The sequence below is a fragment of the Herpailurus yagouaroundi genome, unplaced genomic scaffold (assembly GCF_014898765.1).
Source record: "Herpailurus yagouaroundi ecotype Mexico unplaced genomic scaffold, PumYag 202, whole genome shotgun sequence".
Classification (NCBI taxonomy): domain Eukaryota; kingdom Metazoa; phylum Chordata; class Mammalia; order Carnivora; family Felidae; genus Herpailurus; species Herpailurus yagouaroundi.
This window is the reverse complement of record NW_024412433.1, coordinates 7,504,187-7,518,961: the sequence shown is the minus strand read 5'-3', so window position 1 is coordinate 7,518,961 and position 14,775 is coordinate 7,504,187. Positions and strand designations below refer to the sequence as shown.

Below are 14,775 nucleotides of genomic sequence, written 5' to 3'. Positions count from 1 at the left end.
GAGGGGAGGTGGAGTAACAGAAGGGGAGCGGCAGCGCAGGGAGAGGGCCCAGGCTCTGCCGGGGGTGCAGGAAGGTGGGAGGGTAGCAGTGAGGCTCAAAGGTCTGTGTCTCAGCAGGACCTGGGCGTCCTAGGCCACAGGCGCAGGATCCAGCCGCCCCAGGTAAGGCTGAAAGGGCTCGAGGGGGCTAGGGCTGAGGGCAGGGTGAACCCTGGAGGAGCCTCAAGGGTCAGGGTGGCAAGGACTTGTCACCTTTCTAGGGCCGTGTGGCGAGCGGCGCCCGAGCACTGTCAACGTGACGCGTGCCCACGGCCGCATTGTCGGAGGTAGCGCTGCGCCCCCGGGGGCCTGGCCCTGGCTGGTGAGGCTGCAAGTCGGGGGGCAGCCTCTGTGCGGCGGCGTCCTGGTGGCGGCGTCCTGGGTACTCACCGCGGCGCACTGCTTCGCGGGGTACGTTGGGCCCCAGGCCCCTGACCAGCCCAGATCCCTAAGGCTTGGTCCAATGCTTCCTTCCGGGGTCGTCGGGCGGGCGACACGTGCGAGGGCCGGTCTCTGCCGCCCCCTGGCGGCGGCCACCGCCCTGCCCAGCTGCGGGGCCTCGAGGCGCCCACGCCGCCCAGCCAGGGAGCAGCTATCAGGGGACCACCCGCCCGGCTCGGGGGGCCTCCTGGGGACCGCCGCCTCGCCCTGGCCCACCCTCCCTGCCCCGCGAGTAACAGCGGAGAAAGAACCCGGCGTGCGGGCTTGCTGGGTGGTGCCTGTGGGCGCAGGGCAGGGTCTCCAAGGGACCCGCTGCACCCTTGTCCTGCGTATCACCCGCCGCTCTCCCCGCAGCGCCCAGAACGAGCTTCTGTGGACGGTGACGCTGGCCGAGGGCCCCCGGGGGGAGCAAGCGGAGGAGGTGCCGGTGAACCGCATCTTGCCCCACCCCAAGGTGAGAGGACAGTTCCCAGGCTCTCGGAGTCGGGAACGGCACCCCCACCCCACGCTTCATTGATATTGCGCCGTCACCCCCTCCGCAGTTTGACCCGCGGACCTTCCACAACGACCTGGCCCTCGTGCAGCTGTGGACGCCGGTGAGCTGGGCAGGGGCCGTGCGCCCTGTGTGCCTGCCCCAGGGGCCCCGGGAGCCCCCAGCCGGCACGGCTTGCGCCATCGCGGGCTGGGGGGCCCTCTTCGAAGGTATGGGGCAGGCCCGGGCCTGGGTGAGGCGCGAGTGTGAGTGGGAAGAATGGGGTGCTGGGGTGATGGAGTTTGGGAAGGCCGGGGGTGTAGCGAATCTGACTTCCTTGCTTCGCAAAATGCTGCCTGGTCTTGCAGGGGGGTAGGAATCAAGGAGGGCAGGGCGGGGGAGGGCCCCCCGGGAAGCGACACTCCTGCCCTGAAGGCCTGAGCCCCCTCCACCATTTCCCTGTAGACGGGCCTGAGGCTGAGGCGGTCAGGGAGGCCCGAGTGCCCCTGCTCAGTGCTGACACCTGCAAAAGGGCCTTGGGGCCCGAGCTGCACCCCAGCAGCATGCTCTGTGCCGGCTACCTGGCCGGGGGCATCGACTCATGCCAGGTATGAGCCCTGATTGACTGGAGGGTGCCGGAGGGTCCTGGTTCCCCAGGGAAAGAACAGCCTCTTTCCTTCCACAGTCAGGCTGTCATTCAACTTGTCTGAGCCTCTATGTTCTCATTGCTAAAATGGGTACAGGGGCGCCTGGGTGGCGCAGTCGGTTAAGTGTCCGACTTCAGCCAGGTCACGATCTCACGCTCTGTGAGTTCGAGCCCCGCGTCGGGCTCTGGGCTGATGGCTCAGAGCCTGGAGCCTGTTTCCAATTCTGTGTCTCCCTCTCTCTCTGCCCCTCCCCCGTTCATGCTCTGTCTCTCTGTCCCAAAAATAAATAAATGTTGAAAAAAAAATTTTTTAATGGGTACAAGAAGTAACCCCAGGAGAATTCAAAGCCGCCTGCCAAGTGTAAAGCTGGCATAGGAGGGGGCAGGTCAATGTAGTACCCTCTCTTTTGACTCGGGTCCCGCAGGGTGACTCCGGAGGCCCCCTGACATGTTCTGAGCCTGGCCCCCGCCCCAAGGAGGTTCTGTACGGGGTCACCTCCTGGGGGGACGGATGCGGAGAGCCAGGGAAGCCCGGAGTCTACACTCGAGTGGCCGTGTTCAAGGACTGGCTCCAGGAGCAGATGAGCGGTGAGCGCCCCATTCCTATTCCCCCCTCCCCGAAGTGTCCCGCTAACAGCCCTGGAACAAGCCCATCTTCACCCCGCCCGCCCCCCAGCCCCTTGGGGCGTCAAGAAAGCCTGTCTCCCTTCAGGGGAGGGCTGCGGAAGCTAGGCCCCAAAGCCAGGGCTGAGATGGTCCCCGTCGACCCCTGTAGCAATCCCCTCCAGCCGGGAACCCAGCTGCCGGGAGCTTCTGGCCTGGGACCCGCCCGCGGAGCCGCAGGCAGACGCCGCCCCGCCGTGCGCCTTCTACTCCCGCCTGTGCTCCGGGCCCGCGGTCGCCTGTGCGCGTCTGGCGCAACAGCAGTGCCTGCAGCGCCGGAGGCGATGCGGTCAGTCCAGTTCCCAGGGCCGGGCCGGGAGGGCAGGGGACCTGGCCCACGTCTGACCTCCGCCCGGACGCTTGTCCTGCCCGCAGAGCTGCGCTCGCTGGCGCACACCCTCCTGGGCCTGCTGCGGGGCGCTCAGGACCTGCTCGGCCCGAGCCCAGGGATGCGGCGTCTGGCCCCAGCCCTGGCTCGCTCCGCTCTGTCGCTCCTAGAGCCTCCCAGGCACCCTGCCCGCGAGCAGCGGCTACACCCAGGTACCCCGTGCCTTCATATTCCAGCCCCCGCACGCCGACTCCGCGCGGCGGAGGTGATCCCCTAACCCCGCGTCTCCCCAGGATCGCGGGCTGCAGGCGCGCGGTTCCCGAAGCGGAGACCAGAGCAGCGCAAGGAAGGGAACGGTAAGGGCGCCCCCTGCCGGCCTTTGCAGGGAGAGTAGCAGGCCAAGGGCGGCCAACCCTGCGGGGATTCTCCCAAGGTCCGCTCTGGGAAGCGGTTACCCACCCATGGGGCAACCAGCAGACTAGCTCTCCCCACCCGACCCCTCCCCCTGCAGCAGGGAGGATGACTCTTTGGGGGCACTTGTGGCTTTGGGCCGCCCCCAGGGTCAGCAGAGACCATTTGCTGAACCTCAGTTTTCCCCGTGTGTAGCATGAGAAGAAATCTGCCCACTGGGAGGCCATTCTGGGGTCCTGGTGGGAATCCCTCTCCCAGCTCCTTGCTGGTGTCAGTCTTCTGTTATTCCCGGGACCTCTCCCCTTCCTTCAGGCTGCCCTGGGTTGGAGACGCTGCAACAGAAGTTGGCCACCCTTCAAGGCACCCATGCCTGGATCCTACAGGTCCCATCAGAGCACTTGGCCATGGACTTCCATGAGGTAGGTCCTCAGGCTTCCCACATTCGCTCACAGTGGCCTCAGAAGCCGACCTGGGTCAGCCCTAGTAGGTAGGGGGGACAGAAAGGGCACCCTCCACAGCAAGAGGGAGGACCTGCCAGCAGCTTGCAGTGGAGGCAGGAGTGTCTTGGGAGAAAAGGGTGGGGAGGGCAGCTGTGTGTAAGCTGGGTGCTAGGTGGGGTGGATGGGAACTTGTGAGGGAAAGGTGTGAGTGGAAGGGTCGTGGGGGGGGTCCAAGTGAGCAGAAGTGTGCAGGATCGGGGGCTACGGAGGGGAATGGATCTGGGTGAGAGTTTCTGGGGGCCACAAGGGGGGAGACCCAGTGAGGTTGTGAGCCCCGATTCTCCTTCTGCAGGTCCTGGCAGATCTGGGCTCCAAGACACTGACCGGCCTCTTCCGAGCCTGGGTGCGGGCAGGCTTGGGGGGCCAGCATGTGGTCTTTGGTGGCCTGGTGGGCCTGGAGCCAGCCACGATGGCCCGTAGCCTTCCCCGGTTACTGGTGCAGGCCCTGCAGGCCTTCCGCTTGGCCACCCTGGCAGAGGCAGAGGGACCCCAGATGGGTGCAAGGTAGAGTGGGGGGCACCACCCACCGAGCCCTCAGATTCCTTCGGCCCGGGGGCCATGAACCACATCTGGACCCCTAACCCCCCCGTCAGGACCTACTGCTCCCAGGGGCTCCTATGATGACAAACTGTCACAGCCACAGTTGGCTGGGTGTGGGGGGCGGGGGACCTGGGTCCGTGTGTCTTTCCGTGTGTCTTCCCAGATGTGCCATCGGAAAATCACAGCTGCTTCAATAAACGTTATTTATGACCTACACAGATGACTCTGGAGCTTTCTTGGGAACTGGATGGGTGGACGTTAGGCCCTGTCTGGCCCTGCCTCCAGAAGCAGTTGGCGGAGGTCACAAAGACACTGGAGAGAGGCTGCTAAGCCCCCAGCTCAGCATACTGTCTGCCCACCCCCCCCCAAGAAACAGCCACAGCTGAGTGTCACCACTCCCCTAGGCATGACTGACCAGCACTGCCCCCAGTGTCCAGGGCCCCTACCCAGCCCCCAGCCCTACCGCTAATTGCAGAGAATTCCAGCCTGGGATCTTTGCCTCATGTCCTTGGGCTCCCGCCCAGCAGCCAGTTCTTGTCCCCACCCCCTTGTCACCTGCCTTGGGTTTTCTACCCAGCAGTCATGCCCAGAGGTGTCAGATTGCGTTTCCGGCCGCCTCTTCCCTTCACACTCCCCCCCCCCCAACCCAGCACCTGTCCCCTCTCCTACCCACCCACATTCCCCAGCCCTGTAGACTGGAGGGGCCACCACAAGACCTAGTCAGAGGGACAGGATGGAGGGGCCGGTGTTAACGCTGGGGCTGCTGGCTGCCCTGGTCATGTGTGGTAAGAGTGGGCATCACCCTGCCCTGAAGGGTCCCTCAGGACTTGCACGCAGGGTCCCTGCTGCGTGGTCCCCTCCTACTCCTCCCCTGCATCAGGCCCAGCTCCCACCCCAACTCTGGAGGGGGTTGACCGCCAGGACCCCTTCCTGGGGAGTGGTTGGATCCCCCCAGCTCAGCCCAGCCCCATGGCCTGGCAGGATTTCACGGCAGCCCCCTTCCCGGTCCCCCCTCCCAGCACCCCATCCCTCTTCCTGTCCCTCTCCAGGCAGCTGGGGCCTGAACGAGGAGGAGCGGCTGATTCGGCACCTGTTTGAAAAGAAGGGCTACAACAAGGAGCTCCGGCCTGTGGCTCACAAAGATGAGAGCGTGGAGGTCTCGCTGGCCCTCACACTCTCCAATCTCATCTCTCTGGTGAGAGGCCCCTCTGTGGCTGGGCTGGGGACCTGAGGGCGGGGACAGCTTCCTGGAGGCCTGGCTGTCTCCTGGACTGGGATGGCCACGGAGGAAGCTCAAGGTCCCAGCCTGGTAGCTCCTGTGGTAGCTCCTCTCCCGGGGAAGCATGCTCCAGCATTCTCCAGGTTCACTGCTGCCCACAGGCCTCGAGCCGATGCCCCTTCCCCTCCAGCTTCAGCTCTGGGGTGTGCCCCATATCAGACCCATGACACACTTCAGGGGTGTCCCCTCCCTGCTCCTTGGTCTGCCCAGCCCCTCCTGACTGTGCGTGCTTGGGCCAGGAGTCTGGTCAGGCCAATTGCCGTGGTTTCCTCCGGGGGGTGGCAGGAAGTAGCTGCCTGGTGAATGTGTGCAGGTGAGCAGTGCGGGCCCTAGGGGACAGTGCTCTCGTGTGATTACAGAAAGAAGTTGAGGAGACCCTCACCACTAACGTGTGGATTGAGCACGTAAGGAGACGACCCCACTCACAGCCGGGGGGGGTGAGGGTGTAGGGCCCATGCTTCCTTCTGCTTAGGGATCTCCAGGAGGGGATCCTCCTGGCCTCCAGGAGGAGCTGGCTCCTACCCACAGGCCCAGCTGCCCTTCCCACCACCTTGTACAGCCACAAGCTCAGATGGAGACTTCTGGTGAATTGGGATTCTTTACCTATGGGAAGGTTGTCACGGTATTCTGATTTTATTAGAAAACACTCTTCTGCCATCCATCAGAAGTTCGTAATATAGACGTAAGTCTTCTGTGTCCACAATGAAGTATGCTCCCTTTGTTGTGCAGTGTACATTCTACACAGCTGTACGTGACGGACCTGAGTCCTAACTCTGCACCCACCTCCCCCAAACTTCTTTTGTCACGGTTCCCAGACCCTGTCCAGTGTTCCCCCAGGGAAGTGAGGAGAGCAGGGGGAGCCTGGACAACAGCAGAGCCGACTGCTGACATACCTTTCGGGTTCCAGGGCTGGACGGACCCCCGGCTGCAGTGGGATGCTGAAGAATTTGGAAATATCAGTGTCCTGCGCCTGCCCCCTGACATGCTGTGGCTCCCAGAGATTGTGCTGGAGAACAAGTTGAGCCACAACCCTCCCTGGCATCCCCTCGACCCTCCGCCTCCCCCAACTCTGCCAGCTCCCAGCTGGCTGGCATTCATGGTGGCCTCTGTCCTTGTCCCTCAGCAACGACGGCTCCTTCCAGATTTCCTACGCCTGCAACGTGCTCGTCTACCCTTCGGGCTACGTGTACTGGCTGCCGCCCGCCATCTTCCGCTCCTCCTGCCCCATCTCCGTCACCTACTTCCCCTTTGACTGGCAGAACTGCTCCCTCAAGTTCAGGTGCACCCACTTCTCCAGGCAGCCCTCACCCCCGGGCACCCTGCCAGGGGCTGAGAGAGGTGCTCGAGGCACCCTCAGTCCTGATTAGAGCTCCCCCAGACCCACAAGGGCGCCTCTGACCGTGAACCTCCCGTACTGGCCTTTCCGCCCTCAGTGGCCGCAGCCAGTGGCTGAGGACCACCCTCTCCCCGCTGCCCTCCCCAGTTCACTCAAGTACACGGCCAAGGAGATCACCCTGAGTCTGAAGCAGGAGGAGAAAGAGGGCCGCTCCTATCCCGTGGAGTGGATCATCATCGACCCTGAGGGTTTCACAGGTGCTGAGAGTAGCAGCTGGTGGGTGGGCAGGCCCCTCAGACGCACACCCGTGGGTACGGTCGCACCAACACCTCCCCGCCAGAGATGCACGTAGGCACACACGTGTACACCTGGAACGTGGACATACAGGCACACTGACGGGCGGGGAGACCCAGATGCACAGACACATACCAACCCACAGAGAAACACACGCAGACGTACTTAGCGACGCAAATCTAGCACATTGAAAGGAAAGAAATCCCCAGGAGGGGATCATGTCCCAAAGGCAGAGACAGACACTGGCCCCACCCTTCCTCTGCCCCGGGCCAGAAGACCCTCCTGGGTCTGGACAGGGTCCCTAGGGATGGATGTAACTGACAAATGAGGGGGGTAGTTAGTCTTCTGTTCCCAGGAAGCCCAGAGGTGTGGTTGCGGCTTTAGCCACCGATCCTAATGTTGTGTATGCTGCCCCCTGCCAACGCCCCACTCTCCTATCTATGACCGGGCTCAGGTCTTCTATGGGGCCCCCACCACACACCCCTGTTCATCAGAGAAAACCTATGTCACACCGGTCCCAAGGCGGCTACATCACCAGGGTTTGGGGGCGGGGGCATTGGTCTTACTCTCACCACGTCATTATCTCTAAGACTCCTTGTTTGAACCACACACAGCCTCAGCTTCTATATTTTCAAAACAAAAAAAACCCCACACTCCCAAGGCAGAATTTCCCCCTTGCAGATTGAAACCTCCTTCCCAAGCCCCAGGGAAAGACGCCCACCATCAGAACCTAAACCCTCCTCTGCGCGCGCCCTCGGGCTGGCTCACTCCACCCAGCCCCCCCACCCCACCCCACCCCCGTCCTTCCCCGCCGCCCCCCCAACCGGCCCCCTTGCCTGGCCTGACACTGAGGTGTCCTCCTGCCCTCCTCAGAGAACGGGGAGTGGGAGATAGTGCACCGGCCAGCCAGGATCAACGTGGACCCCAGTGTCCCGCTGGACAGTCCCGGCCACCAGGACGTCACCTTCTACCTCATCATCCGCCGCAAGCCCCTCTTCTACATCATCAACATCCTGGTGCCCTGCGTGCTCATCTCCTTCATGATCAACCTGGTCTTCTACCTGCCGGCTGACAGTGAGCCTGAGCCTGCCCCAGCCCCTCCCTGTCCCCAAGGGCATCTGCGCATGGGCCTCCCCAGCCCTCCCCTCACCTCCTCCAGGAGCCACAACGGGGTCACCACTCCCGGGGCTCCCTGCCCAGGGTCCAGGCATGGGGGGGGGGGGTGGCCAGCCAAGGGGAGGGTTTTGTGACCGTGTCTGATATCCCCAAATGGACAGTCCCCCTTGGACCCTGCTTCTGCTGCTCACAGCAGGCCTCCCCAGGACCCTAGGGAGAACCCCTAGAGCATCTCTCTGAACAGAAACAGGTCTGTCCTGGCCACCACGTGTGACCATGGGCCTGACACACAGAAGGCCGTCCTTTGAACGAGTGGGTGGAAAACGGGATCTCCAGGAAGCCAGGCATGGAAGCGTGCAATCTACACTCACCTGGTTCTAGAAGGACATGTGTAATCTTTGCTTGCTTGGTTTCGGAATCGTTTCAAATGCTTACTGTAAGCAAGGCACAGTGAGCCCCAGGGACAAACGCAATCTAGCCTCTGCTGCTGGCAGAGACTGTAGAAGCCACAGAACTAGGAGCACAGGCTGAGGGGCAGTAAAATGGGGGAAGCTTTCCTGGAAGAGGCACTGCTTGAGCTGGAGGTGGGTTGGTGGGCACCCGGCAGATAGAGAAGGGGCCCTGGGGCAGGGCTGGGGACCTGTGACCACAGTGGCCACGGTACCACATGCTCAGGACCTCATGTGGGAAGAGCTGGGCAGCGCCCGGCTGGGGTCTCTGAGTGGAGGACTAGGAGTTAGGGTATCATTGGTGCTATGAGGATGTCCCGGAGCTTTCTGTACAGGGTGGGACACACAGATCTGTGATTTGGGGAGGGCTGCATGGCAGGGAGCTGGCCAACAGTGATAGCCGGTGTTCGCTGAGCACTTGCCCAGCGCCTGGCAGAGTGAGGAGCGTTTCACGCTCTCTCACTTTGTCCTCACGACATTTAACAGTTGAGACAACTGAGGCACAGAGAGGTTAGGCTACTTGCCGAAGGTCACCCAGCCAGTAAGTGGAAGAGCTAGGTGCCCTAGCTCCAAAGCCCATGATGTCGATCAAGGTACCATGGCATCGCGAATGGTGGTGAGGGGGCCACAGTGGGACCCGCTGGGGTCAAGACCAGAGGTAGCAGCTAAGTCCGGGCTCCCCCAGGTGGCGAGAAGACGTCGATGGCCATCTCGGTGCTCCTGGCCCAATCGGTCTTCCTGCTGCTCATCTCCAAGCGGCTGCCCGCCACGTCCATGGCCATCCCCCTCATCGGCAAGTGAGTGACGGCTATGCCACGCCACGCTTCACCCACCCCGCCCTACCCCTCGCCCTCCCCCGCCCCAACACCCCCAGCACGCCTCGCCCTGCCCCGTGGGCTCCAGGCTGAGTGTGCCTACAGGTTCCTACTCTTCGGCATGGTGCTGGTGACCATGGTCGTGGTGATCTGTGTCATCGTGCTCAACATCCACTTTCGCACACCCAGCACCCACGTGCTGTCTGAGGGGATCAAGAAGGTGAGGGGCCTAGGCCAAACACTGGAGGTTGTCTGGCCGTCCCTCTCCAGGAGAACGTGCTCACACAGGGGAGTGCCACCCAGCCGTGCAGAAGCGCCACGTGCTGCCACCCACGCAGCGTGGACGGCTCTCCTAGCACACGGGGGCTTGGAAGGAGCCGGACACTAAAGAGCACAGGCCGCACAGTTTTCTCTCCCGAAAGTTCAAGGTCAGGCAACAGCCAGACGTCAGTGATAGAAATCAGGATGGTGGTTACCCCCGGGGGTGGGTAGGAAGTGACGGCAGGAGCCACGAGGGAACCCTTGGGACGGTGTTGGGTTGATATCTCACCTGTGTGGCGTTTACGCAGTTGAATGCATCTGTAAAACTCCATCTGGCTCTACACTTAAGATTTGCTCAGTCTGCTGGATGTGTTACACCCTGATTATTTTTTTTTTAATTTTTTTAATGTTTATTTATTTTTGAGACAGAGAGAGAGCATGAATGGGGAAGGGTCAGAGAGAGAGGGAGACACAGAATCTGAAGCAGGCTCCAGGCTCTGAGCGGTCAGCACAGAGCCCGACACGGGGCTCAAACTCACGGACCATGTGATCATGACCTGAGCTGAAGTTGGACGCTTAACCGACTGAACCACCCAGGAGCCCCTACACCCTGATTTAAAAAAAGAAGGTGAGGGGGATGCCTGAGTGGCTCAGTCGGTTGAGCGCTGACTTCAGCTCAGGTCATGATCTCACGGTCCGTGGGTTCGAGCCCCGTGTCGGGCTCTGTGCTGACAGCTCAGAGCCTGGAGCCTGCTTTGGATTCTGTGTCTCCCTGTCTCTTGCCCGTCCCTCGCTCATGCTCTGTCTGTCTCTCAAAAATAAAATAAAAATTTTTTAATTAACAACAAAAAAAGTGAGGAATGTGGGGGCAGCGTACCCAGGAGGGGGCTGTCCTTGCCTCTCAGCCGCTGCAGGGCCACTAGCTGTTCTGGGATGTGAAGGTGCCTTAGCAACTTGCTTGATCTTTACCATTTGAAGAAGAGAGCTCAGCAGTCGGGGCATTTTTCTTACTTTTTTGTTGTTCCTATATAATTCATTTTCAACAAATGAGTTGTGCTAGTAATGGGGAGAGTTGGAAGCAACCTAAGTGTCCATCAGCGGGGGATCGGGAGAATGGATGACAGCGTCAGACTCGGGAGTACTTTGGGGCAGCCGGGCAGAGGGTCACAGGCGCTTGGGTGTGTGAAGGTGACCCATGTCGGTCAAATAGCTTTCCTGTGCCCCCCTGACCTGCCGCAGCTCTTCCTGGAGACCCTGCCCAAACTCCTACACATGTCCCGCCCAGCAGAGGATGGGCCCAGCCCGGGGGCTCTCGTCCGGAGAAGCAGTTCCCTGGGCTACATCTCCAAGGCTGAGGAGTACTTCTTGCTCAAGTCCCGAAGTGACCTCATGTTTGAGAAGCAGTCGGAGCGGCACGGGCTGGCCCGGCGCCTCACCACCGCACGTGGGTCCCCGTGTGGCCTGGGACTTTGGCCCGTCCGTGGGAGGTGGGCCGGGGCCAGGCCTCATGCCCTCCTCTGGCCTGGTATCCACAGGCCGGCCCCCAGCAGGCTCTGAGCAAGCCCAGCAGGAGCTCTTCAGTGAGCTGAAGCCAGCCGTGGATGGGGCCAACTTCATCGTCAACCACATGAGGGACCAAAACAATTACAATGAGGTGAGTAGCCACAGGCCTGCCACACATCGGGTGTATCCTGTCTTAAGGGGGCTCGGTTCCACGTGAGACACGAACCCACCTAGATGAAGGAGTTCACAGTGGGTGCAGACTCCAGGCGCCCTGGGAGGGACAGCCCCTGCCTAGAACCCCAGAACAGCACGCTGGGCCAGGAACACAGCTCCCTTAGGGTCCCTTCTTTGTCCGGGCTGCCAACCATTTCCTGTCCCCGCTCAACCCCCAGTCTGATATTCCAGACATACTCAGACATTTCAAAGGCAGACTTAGGTGGTTGCTCAGCATCACACAGCTTTTCAAACTTCCCTCTTGAGAAAGGGGCACCATTTTCCAGTTCATGTAGGGGCTAGCTGGGAGGGGTGAAGAGGGAGGAGAGGGGACGATTTACTGTCCTTAGCCCCCTGAGAGAGACTCCAGGCACCCCCAGCTCCTCTTCAGCCCCTGGAGCCCTCCAGTGGGGTGTGGAGGGGCAGACAGAGGCCTTGACTTCAGGGGGGCCTGGGCCCTGCTGGGGACACACCAGCACATCCCATCCACCGCAAGCCTGAGGCAAGCCCCGCAGATACACGGAGGCCATGCCTCCATCACCGGCCCCAGCTTGGGCTGTGGGTCTGTGCTTTGGGGCCCTTCCTCACCCCCACTGTCTCCGTCTCCCTGCCCCCCAGGAAAAGGACTGCTGGAACCGAGTGGCCCGCACAGTGGACCGACTCTGCCTGTTCGTGGTGACGCCCATCATGGTGGTGGGCACGGCCTGGATCTTCCTGCAGGGCGCCTACAACCAGCCCCCACCTCAGCCCTTCCCCGGGGACCCCTTCTCCTACCATGAGGAAGATAAGCGCTTCACCTAGGGTAGGCCTGCTCTGCCCTGCCGGCCCAACTCCCAGGCAGCTTCGGGTTTGGGGCGGGTGTAGTCATGTGGACAGAGGGATGTCTGAGAGAGGACAAGCCCTTCCTGGGAAGGCCAACTTCTGGCCCTGAGACTCGAGGCCAGCTGGTTCTGCAGGGCTGGGGCCGGAAGAGCTGGGCTTTCCTGAGATTAAGGAAGGAAGAGAGATGCCCCACTCCTCCACCACGGTCCTCTGTAGCTGAAGACAGGAGCTGCCGAGGAGGTCTGAGAGTGGACATCAGCTGGCGGTCAGGGCAGGACAATTTGGCGGGGGGGAAGGGGGCTGGCTCAGGGGCCAGGGAGGATGCCACTCAGGCCAGCCTTTTAGGACCCCTCTGGGAGGAATCAGAAGGCAGAGGCCGCTTCTTGCCTCCCCGTCCCCCGGGTGAGGCTAGAGCAGGTGGGATCCTGTGCCTTCACTTCCCTGCTCCCTAGCCACCCTCCTCTCAACTGCCCCTCAGTCTTCAGCTTCTGAAGCCCCACCTGGAGCTGAGGTGGGGACACCTCCCTCTCCAGGGCTCCTAAGGAAGGAGGCTTTCAGCAGGGGTGGGGCCACCAGAGTTGCAAAATGGCCTTCCCTAGCCCTTTCTGCCTTGGTGATGCTGTCTCGGTCCCTCAGGGAAGCCGAGGACCAGGACACTTCCACCCGGAAGTGTTGGGCTCAGCACCCACAAAGACCAGAGGTCAGCTTATCAACCTCAGGTCATATGCGCAATCCTAGAGCCCCAGAACTCAGCCCTCCCCCAAGACGTGTCCCCTCTTGGACACCTATTCTCCACCCCAAAGTAGGGCTTCCATGCAATATTCGGGACATACGTTTACCAAAAAAATTAGTCATCGTGTATCTGAAATTCAAACTTAACTGGGAATCCTGTCTTTTTATTTGCTAAATTTGGCAGCTCTACCCCAAAAGAAGCCCCCAACAATCCTGTCCCAAGGGCCAAAGGCTGAGGCTGCAGGTGCTGGCTGGGAGACATGAGAGCCTACCTCCAAGATAGCCCCAGTGATCCCCACCTCCTGGTATCCACACCCTGTGTAGCCTCCCTCCACACTGAACCAGGCTTGGTCTGTGTGACCAACGGAACGAGGCAGAAGTGACGGTGCAGCACCTCTGAGATCAGGCTCTAAAAGACACTGTGGCACCTCCTTTGCTCCCCACCCCCATCACTCTTGCTGAAAGCAACTGAAAGTTGGATCTCTCACTCTGGGGAAGCAGCTGGTATGGTGAGCAGCCCTGTGGAGAGGCCCACCCGGCAAGGAACTGAGGCTCTCTGCCTGCAGCCACATGAGTGACCTTGGAAGTGGATCCTCCAGCCCAGCTGGGCCTTCAGATGAGATCACAACCCTGGTGAACATCTTGGGCACAGCCAGTTCTTGAGCCAGAACCACCCAGCTAAGCTGCTCCTGGATTCCCGACCCTCAGAAACTGTGTGGGATAGTAAATGTTTGCTGTTTTAAGAGACAAAGTTTTGGGGTGCTTTGTGACACCAGCGGGGTGACCTTGGGTGAGCCACCCTCATCTATTAGCTGGTTTCTCGCCAGCAAAATGTGTGTATCATAAGTCCCGTCTGTGAGGGGCTGTGAAAACAGAATCTGCTAGTGGGCATAAAGGTACTTACACGTGTCCTACAAATGTAAGGGGTGGTTATTTAACTCATTCCTCAGTTGTGAGCCTGAGTCACAGGGGATGGGCCTGTGGTCTCCCACATCCAAGGCTGACAGGGAGTCTGTGGGCAGACTGGAGCAAGCACAGAGGGCCCAACGAATCGTCTCCTGGACGGACACACCGAAGGTCTTCACAGATCAACCCGTCTCCCTCAGAGGGAGTTGGTGACCTCATTGGCCCAGGTATACATAAGGCGGGATTTTTTTTTCTGTCAAAGGAAATGAACAAAAGACAAACCACCTAGCGTCAAAACTGACCCTGGTTACTTCTGCCTTCCAATATGAACCGTGCACAGGTTCGAGGTACGAATCTTTAATTTTGTCCCTCTGGGTAGGGAAAGCGGCTTGGACTTACACCCATCAGATGAGCAGGAAGTCCGAGACTTCCCTGGAATCGCCCTCTACGGGAGGGACCCCATCCGAGCCCCAAGAGGCCCTGAACCAGACCCCTCAGCCACTGTCCTTGCTTCCCTCTGCCACACGATGGCACTGTTGCCAACCGCCAGGTGAACCCGGTTCAGGCTCTGCTCAGGTGGCAGCGACCCTTCCGGAGAAACCACCCCAAATGCCACGCCCGACCAAGGGTGCCCCTTGCCCAGTTTCCTGGGGTCACAGGAGGACCCCCAATGGCACCCATTCCTCCAGCACTGCAGCCCCAGGGTGCTGTCTGCACCGGTCCCCTTTATAGGTGATATGGAAGTGATAGAGGTGATATAGCTCCTTCCTCCCCAGGAAGTCACGCCCACAAGGGGCCAGCTTCCTGTGAAACCAAAGGGTGTCCCTACACAGTCTCCCCAGGCCAGCAAGGCTACTCACCCTCCTTCAAACAGTGATGAATCTGTTAGGGATGCGCTGGGCTTCAAGGAACAGAAACCCAAAGAACTGCAGTTCAAAGAAATAAGGCTTCCTCTTCACGAGACAGTGGTTGGCTCGTTGGCTCGGCTGTCCCACAGAGCTCCCAGGGA

The 14,775-nt window shown here is 60.8% G+C and overlaps 2 protein-coding genes across 3 annotated transcripts in view; both read left to right on the top strand.

The window, feature by feature from the left end:
• The window catches only part of PRSS56 (serine protease 56), a 6,417-nt gene extending 2,163 nt beyond the window's left edge, over positions 1-4,254 (top strand). The window contains exons 3-13 of one of the 2 annotated variants that reach the window (XM_040450680.1): positions 115-162; positions 261-450; positions 835-934; positions 1,023-1,182; positions 1,418-1,560; positions 2,024-2,186; positions 2,374-2,550; positions 2,637-2,801; positions 2,883-2,945; positions 3,313-3,419; positions 3,793-4,254. In XM_040450680.1, coding sequence (XP_040306614.1) covers positions 115-162; positions 261-450; positions 835-934; positions 1,023-1,182; positions 1,418-1,560; positions 2,024-2,186; positions 2,374-2,550; positions 2,637-2,801; positions 2,883-2,945; positions 3,313-3,419; positions 3,793-4,008 — 1,532 coding nt within the window. In that variant the 3' untranslated portion in view covers positions 4,009-4,254. The remainder of the gene's footprint in view (positions 1-114; positions 163-260; positions 451-834; positions 935-1,022; positions 1,183-1,417; positions 1,561-2,023; positions 2,187-2,373; positions 2,551-2,636; positions 2,802-2,882; positions 2,946-3,312; positions 3,420-3,792) is intronic. The other variant, XM_040450681.1, reaches the window with a different exon arrangement.
• A 72-nt stretch (positions 4,255-4,326) lies between these two features.
• Positions 4,327-13,778, top strand: CHRND (cholinergic receptor nicotinic delta subunit). The gene is made up of 13 exons (XM_040450682.1): positions 4,327-4,825; positions 5,090-5,235; positions 5,679-5,723; positions 6,227-6,336; positions 6,443-6,598; positions 6,803-6,912; positions 7,823-8,023; positions 9,200-9,311; positions 9,435-9,549; positions 10,830-11,034; positions 11,126-11,244; positions 11,925-12,108; positions 13,354-13,778. The coding sequence occupies exons 1-12, from the start codon at positions 4,774-4,776 to the stop codon at positions 12,105-12,107; spliced, it is 1,554 nt and encodes a 517-aa protein (XP_040306616.1). The 5' UTR covers positions 4,327-4,773; the 3' UTR covers position 12,108; positions 13,354-13,778.
• The last annotated feature ends 997 nt before the right edge of the window (positions 13,779-14,775 follow it).